The sequence below is a fragment of the Sminthopsis crassicaudata genome, chromosome 4 (genome assembly GCF_048593235.1).
Source record: "Sminthopsis crassicaudata isolate SCR6 chromosome 4, ASM4859323v1, whole genome shotgun sequence".
NCBI lineage: Eukaryota > Metazoa > Chordata > Mammalia > Dasyuromorphia > Dasyuridae > Sminthopsis > Sminthopsis crassicaudata.
The window spans coordinates 319,162,046-319,173,773 of NC_133620.1; the positions used below are offsets into that span (position 1 = coordinate 319,162,046).

The window sequence follows — 11,728 nt, forward strand, 5'->3', positions numbered from 1 at the left end:
ATTGAAGTTATGACATACTTAAAAGGAAAAATAAGCCTACTTTAGGCCATTCAGTTTCTTTCTATAGAAAATGGTCATTTTCTTTGGTGTTTGTTAAGTTCAGAATTTTTAAAATCTGAAGAGATTTTACCATTTAAAAAATATACACACAAACGATATGTTTACATATGTGTCTATGCATATATATATGTATATATATGTAAATATATATAAAATCAATGTGGATATCCTTGGAAAGTATATATGTGCACATGTACACATAATATATGTATACATCCTAAGAACCTCAGGTCCCTGTTCATTCAGTCAAGTTCTACAATATTAGTTATTTAATTAGGAATACTAAGAGGTTAAATCTCTCTGCTCTAATCACCTTCTATGTCTCCTTTCTAGACTATAAGATTCTAGGATTTTATCATTCTGCACCTCTCTCAATGATTCTTCAATCCAGAAAAGTAAAAATGTTGGGTTCCAAAAGCATGAATTACTATGAGAATATGCTCTCTTAACCTTCTCTCACCTATTAATAAAGACCTATTGAGAGAAAATGGAATGACAAACACTTTAAGCATATATGAGAACTATCTATCAAGTGAACTGTCTGTCATTAGTCTTAGGCTGGGATTTCTCCTTTTACTTTGGAAAGCAGAATTAGTCAACAGAATTGGGAAGTAAGGTTTCAGGAGTCTTATGGGATGCAGATCATTTCTTGGCCTCTAATTACTAACATTTCTGATAAAGTCTTCTTATATCCCAGCCACAAAAGAAGCACCATTCTAAAAGTAAACATAGATTGGATAGTTTCTTGAGCTCTCACATTTAGAGACCAGAAAATTGTTTGCTACAGGCTTGTAACATAGATATTTAGAGTGTAAACAGGTGGGGAAATATTCTAGCAACCTGCCTCACCACCCAGAACAAAAATCACAAAAAAACATTTGGCCAAATGTTTCCTAGATAGCATAAAGATGGGCTCCTGGTGAGTAGAGACCTACTTCCAAGAGGCTTCAGTAATAGTAAAGAACTTTAGGTTAACAAACATTTCCACATATTAGCTCATCTGATTGTTATAACAAGCCTGTTTCATAGCACAAACAAGATCACATTTTGCTTATCAAGCAGATGGTTCAAATTTATTTTTTAGAGGTACACAGTCAAGGGAATCCATTGACGGATTTCTGGCAATGATCTCAAAGTGACATCTCTAAAACTACAAATACAAAGGAGTTGTGCCAGGGAGAGGAAACAAGTTAAGTAAGGTCAGAAACAAGAAGAAGATCTTCAAGAACACATTTGGAATTTACCCTATGTACCACAATTCTGGAATTTGACATTGAGCAGGAGAGAGGTTTAGGATACATTATATAATTCAGCTATTCAAATGAGATAAGAGCACCTATATGACTTCATGCCAAGGAAGTTAATAGGGGTAAAGGCAATAGTCATGTTTGAATCAAATTCTTAAAAGGCAACATTTATGGAAAAGAAGAAAAGAGATGCCTCAGGCATCTGAAAAACAAAATGAAATAGTTCTGCCAATTTTGCTACAGATTTCTATTTCTTCAGTCCCTTCTCATTATTAATACAAGAAAAAAATTTTTGCATAAAGAATATAAAGCAACACAACAGCTAGAAAACAAGTAAGAAAGATCTGAGGTATAAACCCAGAATTCTTTTTCTTATTATTCCTATAAGAGAGGTAATATAAGTACTGTCACCCATTTTAAATTCAACAAAACTGAGGCCCAGAAGAGTTAAGTAATCCAAGGCCATATGAACTTAATAAAACTCAAGCTTATCCTCGATAACATTTACAGTTATTTAGTTAGGAATATTGACTAAGAGGTTAAGTCCCTCTACTCTATTCATTTTCCATGTCTCCTTTCTAGACTGTCAAAGATTTTAGGATTTTATCATTCTGCAACTCTCTCAATGATTCTACAACTCAAATAAGTAAAACTGTTGGAGTCCAAAAAGCTCTGTCCAGGCCTAGGGCTCCACCAAACCTGACCTAATTGCTTGATGCTGCTATAAACATAGCTCCAAAGAATTATTTTTCCAAGAGTCTGAAATCTCTTGAACAACTATCCCAGATGTCCCTGCCTTGTTCTGGGGCAAAAGGCAGCCTATTCCCTCTCTCCCTAGAGGAAAACTCCAATCCTTGGCCCCTAGCCCAGAATTTAATTCTCTAAAGATTCTAGCAGTCCTCCCACAAAAGAATTCCCTTGGCTTTTATAAACAATGCATTCCTGAAAAGGGGTGACAGGAAGAAGAAAGATCCCTTTCCAAACTGAAGAGAAGCATTAGGAAAAGAACACAAGAAGGGTTCAACAGTCAATCTCCAGTTCATTTAGATGAATAGGCAGCTTTTCCTAACCAAAAAAAGGTTAGAAGAATTTTAACTGGCTTCCTTTCCCAATTCTCTCAGAGATTAGAATATGAAAAGAGAGGGACTATTACAGCCTTCTGGAATCCTTTTTCCATAGCAGAACTGCCAACACATAAAGCGAGAAAGTCAGAGGACTAAAGGTCAGTACAGGTAAGGGAAGCTTATGAAGAGGAACCCAACACAGTAAAGAATAGAGTCCAGAACAACTCAAAACACATAAACATCACCGATTATGATCACTATTTCTTTTTTTCCCCATAAGCCAACAATTGCCTACGTCCATTCCTGGAAGAGAAGGGGAGACTTTCAAAGAAGAACTGTTGTCTATCACATTCTTCCACTGCTTTCTTTTCCCACCCTCATCCTCTTTCATTATTTTTTTTCCTATGAAAAACATAAAATAGCAAGGAAGAAGAAAAAAATGCCCTAGTCCCCCAACATCTGTTCCAGAAGGAACACAAGTCACCTTTCAGCCCTGTTGCCTTTCTCTCACAGAGGGTACAAAAGCTGAGCCATTAGTCTGAAAAGACAGTATTTCCTCATCCACAAAATGGTGGTCATACCACTGAAGCAAGTGCTCCTTCCTTTCTGATGTTTGAGGGAATTCCTTGGAAAGATTGAAAAGCCTAGTCTAAGAAAAGTAGGGCTGAACTGGGGGCAAAAGCTAAGAGGATTACCTGAGGGTACCATTCAACTGCTGATTGACATGGGTTGTACTGCTGGATCTTCGAAGGTTATTGATAGCTCTGGAATTCCCAAGTCCTGTACTTTCCTGAAAAAAAAAAAAAAAAAAAAAAAAATCAAGCAAGCAACAAATAATTTTTGAGAATCTATAAAGTATCTGAATTACAATAGATATATACGACTATATATTGTTGACTGGAAGGCGCTTATACTCTAACTGGGAAACACACGTGAAAAAAGTAGCAAACAACACATGATACATACAAATATAATGAAGTACTAAATCATGTTGTATGATTTATAAATATTAAAGAATTTCGCAGAATGGGAGAGGTCAATGTGGGTTAGAACCATTTTGTGAAAAGCTTCAAGAAGAACTTGAAGTAGGCCTTAAGGAATAGGTAGGATTTTTAGAAGGAAGAGAGGAATAATGCACCAGATTTAGGGAATAACAAATCAGAAAGTATAAATATGAAATGTTTGTAGAACAGGGATCCAGGGACTAGAACAAAAGATACGTATTAAAAAAGAATAGGAAATAATGTTAGGTAAGGTAGAAGGACTAAAAGTCAGAAGAGTTTAGATTTAAAGCAACAGGTATACAAGATATGATGATAATAATGCCCAAGAAAGATTAGTCAGTCAGGATACACAATTACACAGGATGAATTAGATGAGGGAAAAACTGAAGTGGTGAATGGAGGGGAAGTCAGCCTGTAAACTAGGGCAATAATGAGGAATTAAATTCTAAATTAAAGTGGTACCAGCATGACTTGAGAAGAGAGGAAGAATATTAGAGATAATTTTTATGGGAAAAAAAGTAGCATTTGATAGTTTGGGGATAAAGGATATGAAGGAGGGACATGAGTCAAAGATGACTCTAAATTTTCAAGTCTAGGTAATTAGTCCTATAGCGGTATTACTAACAGAGAATCTGAAAAGAAAAGCCTTTTGAAAAGTTGGGGAGGAGGGGCAAAGATTCTGTTTCAAATACACTGACTTAGAAATGTCCAACAGGTAGTTAGAGAAATTTAACTAAGGAAATGAAACTTGCAAAGTTAACAGGTCAAAACTAGATGTAAATATTGGGAGACATTAGCATATATATATATATATATATATATATATATATATATATATATATATATATATATATATATATATGTATATATAATGGTTGGAGTGATAGAAATGGATGGAATAAGATAACAACTTATAATGCCTTATTGATTTTTACAAATATTACCCGCCCTCTCGGTTGAGAATTTTACCAAGAAAAATCAAAGCTATTTACCTTGAACGCCACCATCTCTCCTCATATCAATATAATCCTCAATGATCCCCTTTCTTTATTTCAATCTCAAATTAAAAGGCGACCTCTATCCTTACAAAGAACATTCCCTGTCCTTGTACCTTTGATCTTATCCCTTTCTATTTTCTCCTGAAGACTGCTCCACCATGAGCTCTGTTCTACTTTACTCAATTCTCCCACCCCCAACCATTTACAAGATTCTTCACTGCTATCATCTATAAACACAACAAAGTTCCTTCTATCCTCAAAACCTCACTATAGACTACTAATCCCTTCATGCTATCCTGCTATTTCTCCTCTATTTCTTAACCAAAGTCCTCGAAAAAGGACCAGAACTTAATAGAATATTTGACATACAAGATCCAGGAGAAATAAGGCAAAAAAATCAAAGACTGATTATAAGGGATTTAATAAGGACAAATATAAACTCCTTTTGGAGGACTTTGTAAGCTCTTCACAACCTGACTCCAAGATGCTTTTTCAGATACACTGCCCTCTCCCACTGCACAGTCAAAGAATCTTCTTGCTGTTCTTGTCTAGTCTCTATGCCTTTGCACTATCATCCATGGCTACAATGTCCTGCCTTCTCCCCTTCATCTCTTGAAATGCCTAGTTTCATTAAAAAAATTAACCCTCTTGATCCAACTCTTCTGGAGAATAATTTGGAACTATAGTTAAAAGGCTATAAAACTGCATATTATTCAATCCAGCAATAGCATTGCAAGGTCTGCATCCCAAAGGGATCATAAAAAAGAAAAAAACTCAAAAATTTTTATAGTAGCTCTTCTTATGGTAACAAAAGAAATTGAGGGGATGCTCATCAATTGGGGAATGGCAGAAATTGTGGTATGTGAATGTAATGACAAATGATGAGCAGGATTGGTTTCAGAAAAACCTGGAAAGATTTACATGAACTGATGCTAAGTGAAATGAACATTATACACTATAACAGCAACATTGTGTGATGATCAACTGTGACAGACTCTTTTCTCAGCAATACAATGATCCAATGTAATTCCAAAAGACTCATGGAAAATGCTATCCACATCCAGAGAAAGAACTATGAAGTCTGAATACATAATGAAGCATACTATTTTCACTTTTTTATTGTTGTTTTCTTGATTTTCGTTTTCTTGTGGTTTTCCCTTTTGTTCTAATTTTTCTTTCAGACATGACTAATGTGGAAAAATGTTTAACATGATTGTACATGTATAACTCATATCAGATTACTTGCTTTTGGGGAGAGATGGGTGAAAGGGAAAGAAAGGAGGGAAAAAAATTTGGAACTCATAAAAAAATGAAGATGGAAAACTATCTTTACATGTAATTGGAAAAAATTAAATACTACTATTAAGTTAAAAAAATTAATCATCTTCTATAAATGATCTTTCCTAGTTTTTCCAGTGCCCATTCCCTTCCCCACAAAAGATTCTTGTAGCTATATTTTGCAGATACCATTAGATGAAAGGGCAGGGGTTATTTGATTTTTGCTTTTGTATCTCCAGCAACTAAATTCCAGTGATTAATCATTTTTTTAAAGAATAGTAAACTAAAGCTCAGATAAAATATTTTTTTCAAATTAAACCTGATTAAATGCCAGATCATAAACTTAATTAAAACTTCTGATTCCAAACTAACTATTTTTTCCTAATGGACTCTAAAATGATTATTATCATGATTCCAAGAGATTGAAGGATTATATGATTTGAGGCCAAGAAACTACTGGGGTCTTTTTAAAGGGCTTTTCAAGCAGTGGGAAAACAATTTACATATTCAGGAAATTTTCCAAGTGCAATCTAGTCTTCTCTCCTAATAAATTCTGGATCCAACTATACTTGTGCAAGTCAAATGTACTGACTCAACGGGACTAACTGAATGATGGGCAATCTATCCAACTATATGCCACATAGTCTTGACAACATCAATTCTTTATCCACTTAGTTTTTCCTATGTGGATTGAAAGGTTAACCTATTTTCAATAGCAGTGGCTTTTAGATTACAGAGAAAGCTGTGCAATGATCCAAGTTTTAGTACATCTAGAGTATTATTATATACAAACAAGAGTTTTTGGAGAATGTCACAACTCCTCTTCCATTTGAACTTCGCAAAATATTTCCTCTGTGTCACTGATTGCTTAGAAATCTTATTTTGCTTAGAAAGAATTGCTTAGCTTTGCCTGATATTGAAACTTGGGACACTACTGAACAAAAGTATCTTTGTAACTGTAACTAAAAAGGAATCTTATATAATCAAGACCACAGGTGGCCCTAAGGGCAATAGAAAGATATATATCAGATTTTAATAGGGTGTAGCATAATACCAATGATAGCTTACATGACAGAAGTGGAATAATGATAACAATATCTCAGAATTATAAGTAGTACTTTAGAATTTGGCAAGCATTTTCTTTAACAACCTTATGTAAGCATCAACTCCATTTTATATGACCAAGGTTCTAAGGAGTTGAGTACCTTACCATTATGAGGCCTTTCCTTTGAGTATGCTTTCCATTTGTATGGTATATCTCTTGAATGCACAGTTAGTTGCAGATCATCTTCTCCATTACAATGTCAGAAACTGTTTTTCCTTGTCAACCAATACAATGGGTAGCTGAGGCAATAGTTGAACCCAGAATTCCTGAGGTTAGAGTCAAAACTCTATATCATTATCTCAAGTAGAGTCAGAAAAGACAATCCAGGAATATAGCAGGAGCAAGGCAGGGATAGCCAGATAGAAAGCTATAGTGTTGCACTAATACCCACTAAATGTGATTAAGGAAGACTTTTAGCAGGATGCATAAATCCTCTAAATATATTTTATAAAATGGCACAGCAGACAGGAATCAAAGAGAATGCAGTTTGAATGGTGCATGATAGAAGAGGGCATATTCACACTGATGAGAACACAGATCCATTAAAAGATAATAAACCAACAAAGTTCCACGCTAGGCCCTTCTGTCTCCATTTTTTTACCTTGGATCACTTCATCTATTCCCATAATTATCTCTTAGGAGATACAATCAAATTTATATCTCCACCTCTAGTTACTCCCAAAAATCTAGGTCCATGTTTCCAAATACTTGTTAGACATTTCCATCTTGATGCCTATATGCAATTGATGTTGTCAAGACTATGTGGCATATAGTTGTCCCTCAAATTTAGTGCACTTAAAACTGAAAATATAAGCATGTCCCCAAACCTGCCCCTCCTCCTAACATTTCTATTTCATTAAATGCTACTAACAGCCTCTTAGTCTCCCAGACCTATAATCTTATAATCCTATTTGAATCTTCTATCTCCTTAACTCTACACAGCTAATCAGGTGCCAAATCCTGTCATTTCTACCTCCAAAATCTCTCTCATATCCATCCACTCTTTTCACCATCACTCTACTTTAGGTCCCTATCTCTTCCTAACCAGACCATTTTAAAGCTTCCTAACAGTCCTTTCTATCTCCAATCTACATCCCCTCTCCAAGTCATCCTCCCTATCACTGCTAGAATAATCATCCTAATGTATATAGCTATGATCACATCACTCCTTCACCTAAAACCATTCAGTGGTTCTCCACTAAAATAGTATAAACTTTTAGCCTGACACCTCAATGTTTCCAACAATTTGGCTCAGCTTAACCCCTATCATTACTGTTCACATGTAATTCTACAGTCCAGTTAAACAAGATTACTTTTTTCCCCCTGCTGTTGTTATTGTATACTTATAAAGTCAAGTGTAGCCCTCCACCCCTTTTTAAAAGAAGACTCCCTTCCTAAACAGTGGATAATGCTGGGCTTGGAGTCAGGAAAATTAGAATTTGGATTTTGCCTCAGATACTAATGGTGTGATCTAGGGCAAATTACTTACTATCTCTTAGGTTCAGTTTCCTTATATGTAAATGAAGATAATGTAACAGTAACTACACTTCACAGAAGAGTTCTAAGGACCAAATGAGATAACATATTTAAAGCCCATGGCAAACCTTAAAATGCTACGTAATTGCTAACTATTGTTGTTATTATTAATATTAAAAGGAACTTTTGTAATAAATGTAATTAAAGCCTTCCTTTTGGTTTATGTGTTAAGAGTTTTCTTTCAAGCATTGCAGCTGTCCTTTCAGTTAAGGGGGTTCTCAAAATATTAGTAACCAAGCTGAGCAGATTATAAAATAATTATTATTAAGATAACTGCCACTTTCCAATGTCACTGACCATATATAATTTTTAGTTTAATTGTGACAACCAATGTATCTCAAGTTCTCCCAGATAACATCTGAGGTCATCAAGACTTGGAGACACGTTGAATGCAGAATTCTGAGTACAGAAACTCAAACTCAAGTTTGAGTACAGAAAATATAGTTCACATTAGGCTCTAGCCAATTAATACTCATAAATCTTTAAGAGCAATTGAAGAACAAAAGCCGCATTAGGGGTGGGAGTGCAAATGAAGAAGAAAAGCAAATGATAAGATGTGGTCCTTACCATTTGAGTTTACAATAACTATAACATAGTTAATAACTTTAATAATAATAACATAAAACAATATAAGTACCTAAGATATATTCTTGAAGTGCTATGATAATTCATAGGAAGAGGAAGACTCTTCTGGCTAATAGAATCAGGGAAGACTTTATGAAAGAGGTGGCATTTAACCTAAACCTTGATAGATATGCACAATTTGGAGAGAGAGTAGGGATTGTTCAGATACTGGGGATAGAATGAGCAAGAGAAGAAAAACTTAGGATGTTTTAGGGGGAGAGTAGTATAGACTGGTTAGAAAATGTATTAGAAGCATGAATTTCATTTAGTAGTAAAGGAGAGTGACTGAAGGACTTGGAGCAGTAAGGTAACAGTCAAAGTTAGAACCCAAAGAAATTTAAAACTCCTTACAATTTACAAATCCAGGAGGATTCGCTCAATTATTCAGAGGATGCTATTAATAACACCAAGTTCAAAAGCTCAATCCTAACATAAGGCAGCTAAGTTTTGTACAGCCTGTTAAGTGACCATTGACTGTACACCTAAGCCTGGATAACCATTCTGTAAATATCTACCCTTGGTGAGGAAAACAAAATAAGGGAGAATAGATGATTCAGCACTGTCTGTGACCCTAAAAGAAAATGAGATAATAGACAATACAAGGTTTGAGGTAAATCTCAATAAATTTACAACATTTGCAAACTGTTTTGTGTGCAGTGATATGCATTAACATAGGATGAATTTATTTGCCACAAGGGAATAAAAATGATAATGCTGGGGAAGCGATGTTCCCATATCATCTAATCTGAAAGTTACCTTTATTCCCCCAACCATCCAAATTTCAAATTACCAAATGATTGTCAACATAAGTCTAATTTTGGAAAAACTTCTCCATCTAGCTTAATGTTGAAGGGAGTGAAAGAAGGATTTCCTGTAAGACATTCTATAGCTTTGAACACTCACCAGGGCATTCCTTCTAGGTTTGTTTTCAGTGATAACAGAGATAGAACGGGCAATGGGCTTTGCAGGGGATGCACTATTAGGCCGTCTGGAAACAAGCAGGGGAAGACCTGTTAGACTCAGTTCCATTCCTTCTAAGTTGTCTTCTGGATAGCAGGCAGGGCTACTGGAGGCCCGGGAACTTTTCATTGTGGTTAAAGCAGACCTAAAGCAAGAAAACGTATAAGGAATCACCATGGAAAAAAGATCAAACCTTCTTCCTCTCTGTTCTTCCACCAAAAGTAGTTATTGCTCATGAAAATGCTATCATCTGGAGTCCAGCACCACTAATGTCTATTCTAGAGATACAAACTTCTACAGTGGTTATGCATTTAGTGTCCTTTTTTTCGATTCAATAAGTGCTTAAGTGTTTAGCACTTATTAAAGGACTAAATCCTTTAATCCTTAAACTTAGATATGGATTATAAATTAAAAATTAGATTAAAAATTAGATATGGATAGGACTTTCATGACGCAACAATTCTATTTGCATTTGCCTAAGTCTTAGCTTCCCCTTTCAAGATATCAGAAAATACTGCTATCATCAGACAAAGCATAGTCTTCCAGTTGTCCCCTGGTGGGCAGTGAAATTTAACATGGATACAAGCATCATCAGATCCAGATTAAGATTTCCTCTACAATTTTCTCAAAGACATTTGTGAATTGCCAGGCTCTTGGATGGTAGCATAAACACAATCCTCACTATGGAAACCACCATACCAGCTTCTTTATACCACAGGGAAGCCAGAGATCATATTGAAGCTCAACAGGTGATGGAGCGGGGAGGAGGGGAAGAGAAAGAGAAGAAATCAAAAACAAAAAACACTAAAAATTGGTTTTCAAAAAGCTTAAAATCTTTCGAAAACCTTAGGAATAAGACTTTTGCCCACTGTTGGTTTCTTTTTTTCCCTTGATGCCTCTGCTGGGTGTGGAGGCATATTATACACACAATAAGAAGTCCAAATCAAGAAGCATGTGTTTCAGTGCCTGCTATATGGAAGGTCTTGTGCTAAAAATTGTAATTCTAGTACTAACATTTATGTGGTGTAGACATTAAGGTTTGCAAAGCGCTTTACACAGGTTATCGCATTCTAACGCGCCCTAGGAAAATAAGTCTGGAAACCTTTCACTAAGAGGGAGGAGAGCTGTGACCACACAAGAGAGCATGAATGAAATTAACCATTGGTCCGTCACCTGCCCATCCTCAGGCCTACCTGCCGAGACCAAAGACGAGGGTCTTCTGTTGATTTTTCTTTCTTTTCGGGCCATTCGCCATCTCCTCCCCACCCCAAGATCTTTAGTCTGCCCAACCTGTGGCTGTTTCACATCCTTTTATTTTAAAAAAATTCCCTCCCGAAAGAGGGGGGAGCGTTGTCAGGAATGCACATCACGCCCCCCCTTGGAAGACTGGGGGCTCGGCGTTTCCCTTTCCCCGCCCGCTCCCCAGAATCTCTGGACCCCGAGTAGCCCTTACCTGCTCAGCTCCGGAGCGCTGCAGGAGCCCGGGACCGGGGAGAAGAACGAACACCCTTTCTCGGACGGGGAGGGGTGTGTATCGGAGGAGGGTGACCGGCCCGGAACGGCCCCCCACGTCCCTCCTGTTTCCCTAGTCCCCAGAGGAGCCCGCCCGCGGTCAGGCTCCACAGCCCCAGGCCGGGCCCGGGGGGAGCCCTCGAAGGGAGGTCGAGTCCAGCCGGCGTGGGGTCCGGCCTTCCCGCAGCGGGGCCCCCTCGCGCCCGTCCCGAGACGCCGCTCCCCGCCGAGGAGCCCCCCCCGGGAACAATGAAGCGGGGCGGGCGAGGGGTAACGGGGGCGACAGGCTAGCGGAGGAGGTGGGAGGAAGAAGAGAGTAGCGCTGGCAGCTAGCAACCCG

At 37.2% G+C, this 11,728-nt stretch overlaps 1 protein-coding gene across 5 annotated transcripts in view; it reads right to left on the minus strand.

The window, feature by feature from the left end:
• The window catches only part of CEP131 (centrosomal protein 131), a 52,027-nt gene extending 40,305 nt beyond the window's left edge, over positions 1–11,722 (minus strand). For all 5 annotated transcript variants that reach the window (XM_074260388.1, XM_074260389.1, XM_074260387.1 and 2 more), the window contains exons 1-3: positions 11,330–11,722; positions 9,820–10,021; positions 3,067–3,161 (exon numbers count right to left, since the gene is read on the minus strand). In XM_074260388.1, the coding sequence (XP_074116489.1) occupies positions 3,067–3,161; positions 9,820–10,005 (281 nt within the window). In that variant the 5' untranslated portion in view covers positions 10,006–10,021; positions 11,330–11,722. The remainder of the gene's footprint in view (positions 1–3,066; positions 3,162–9,819; positions 10,022–11,329) is intronic.
• Between the last annotated feature and the right edge of the window lie 6 nt (positions 11,723–11,728).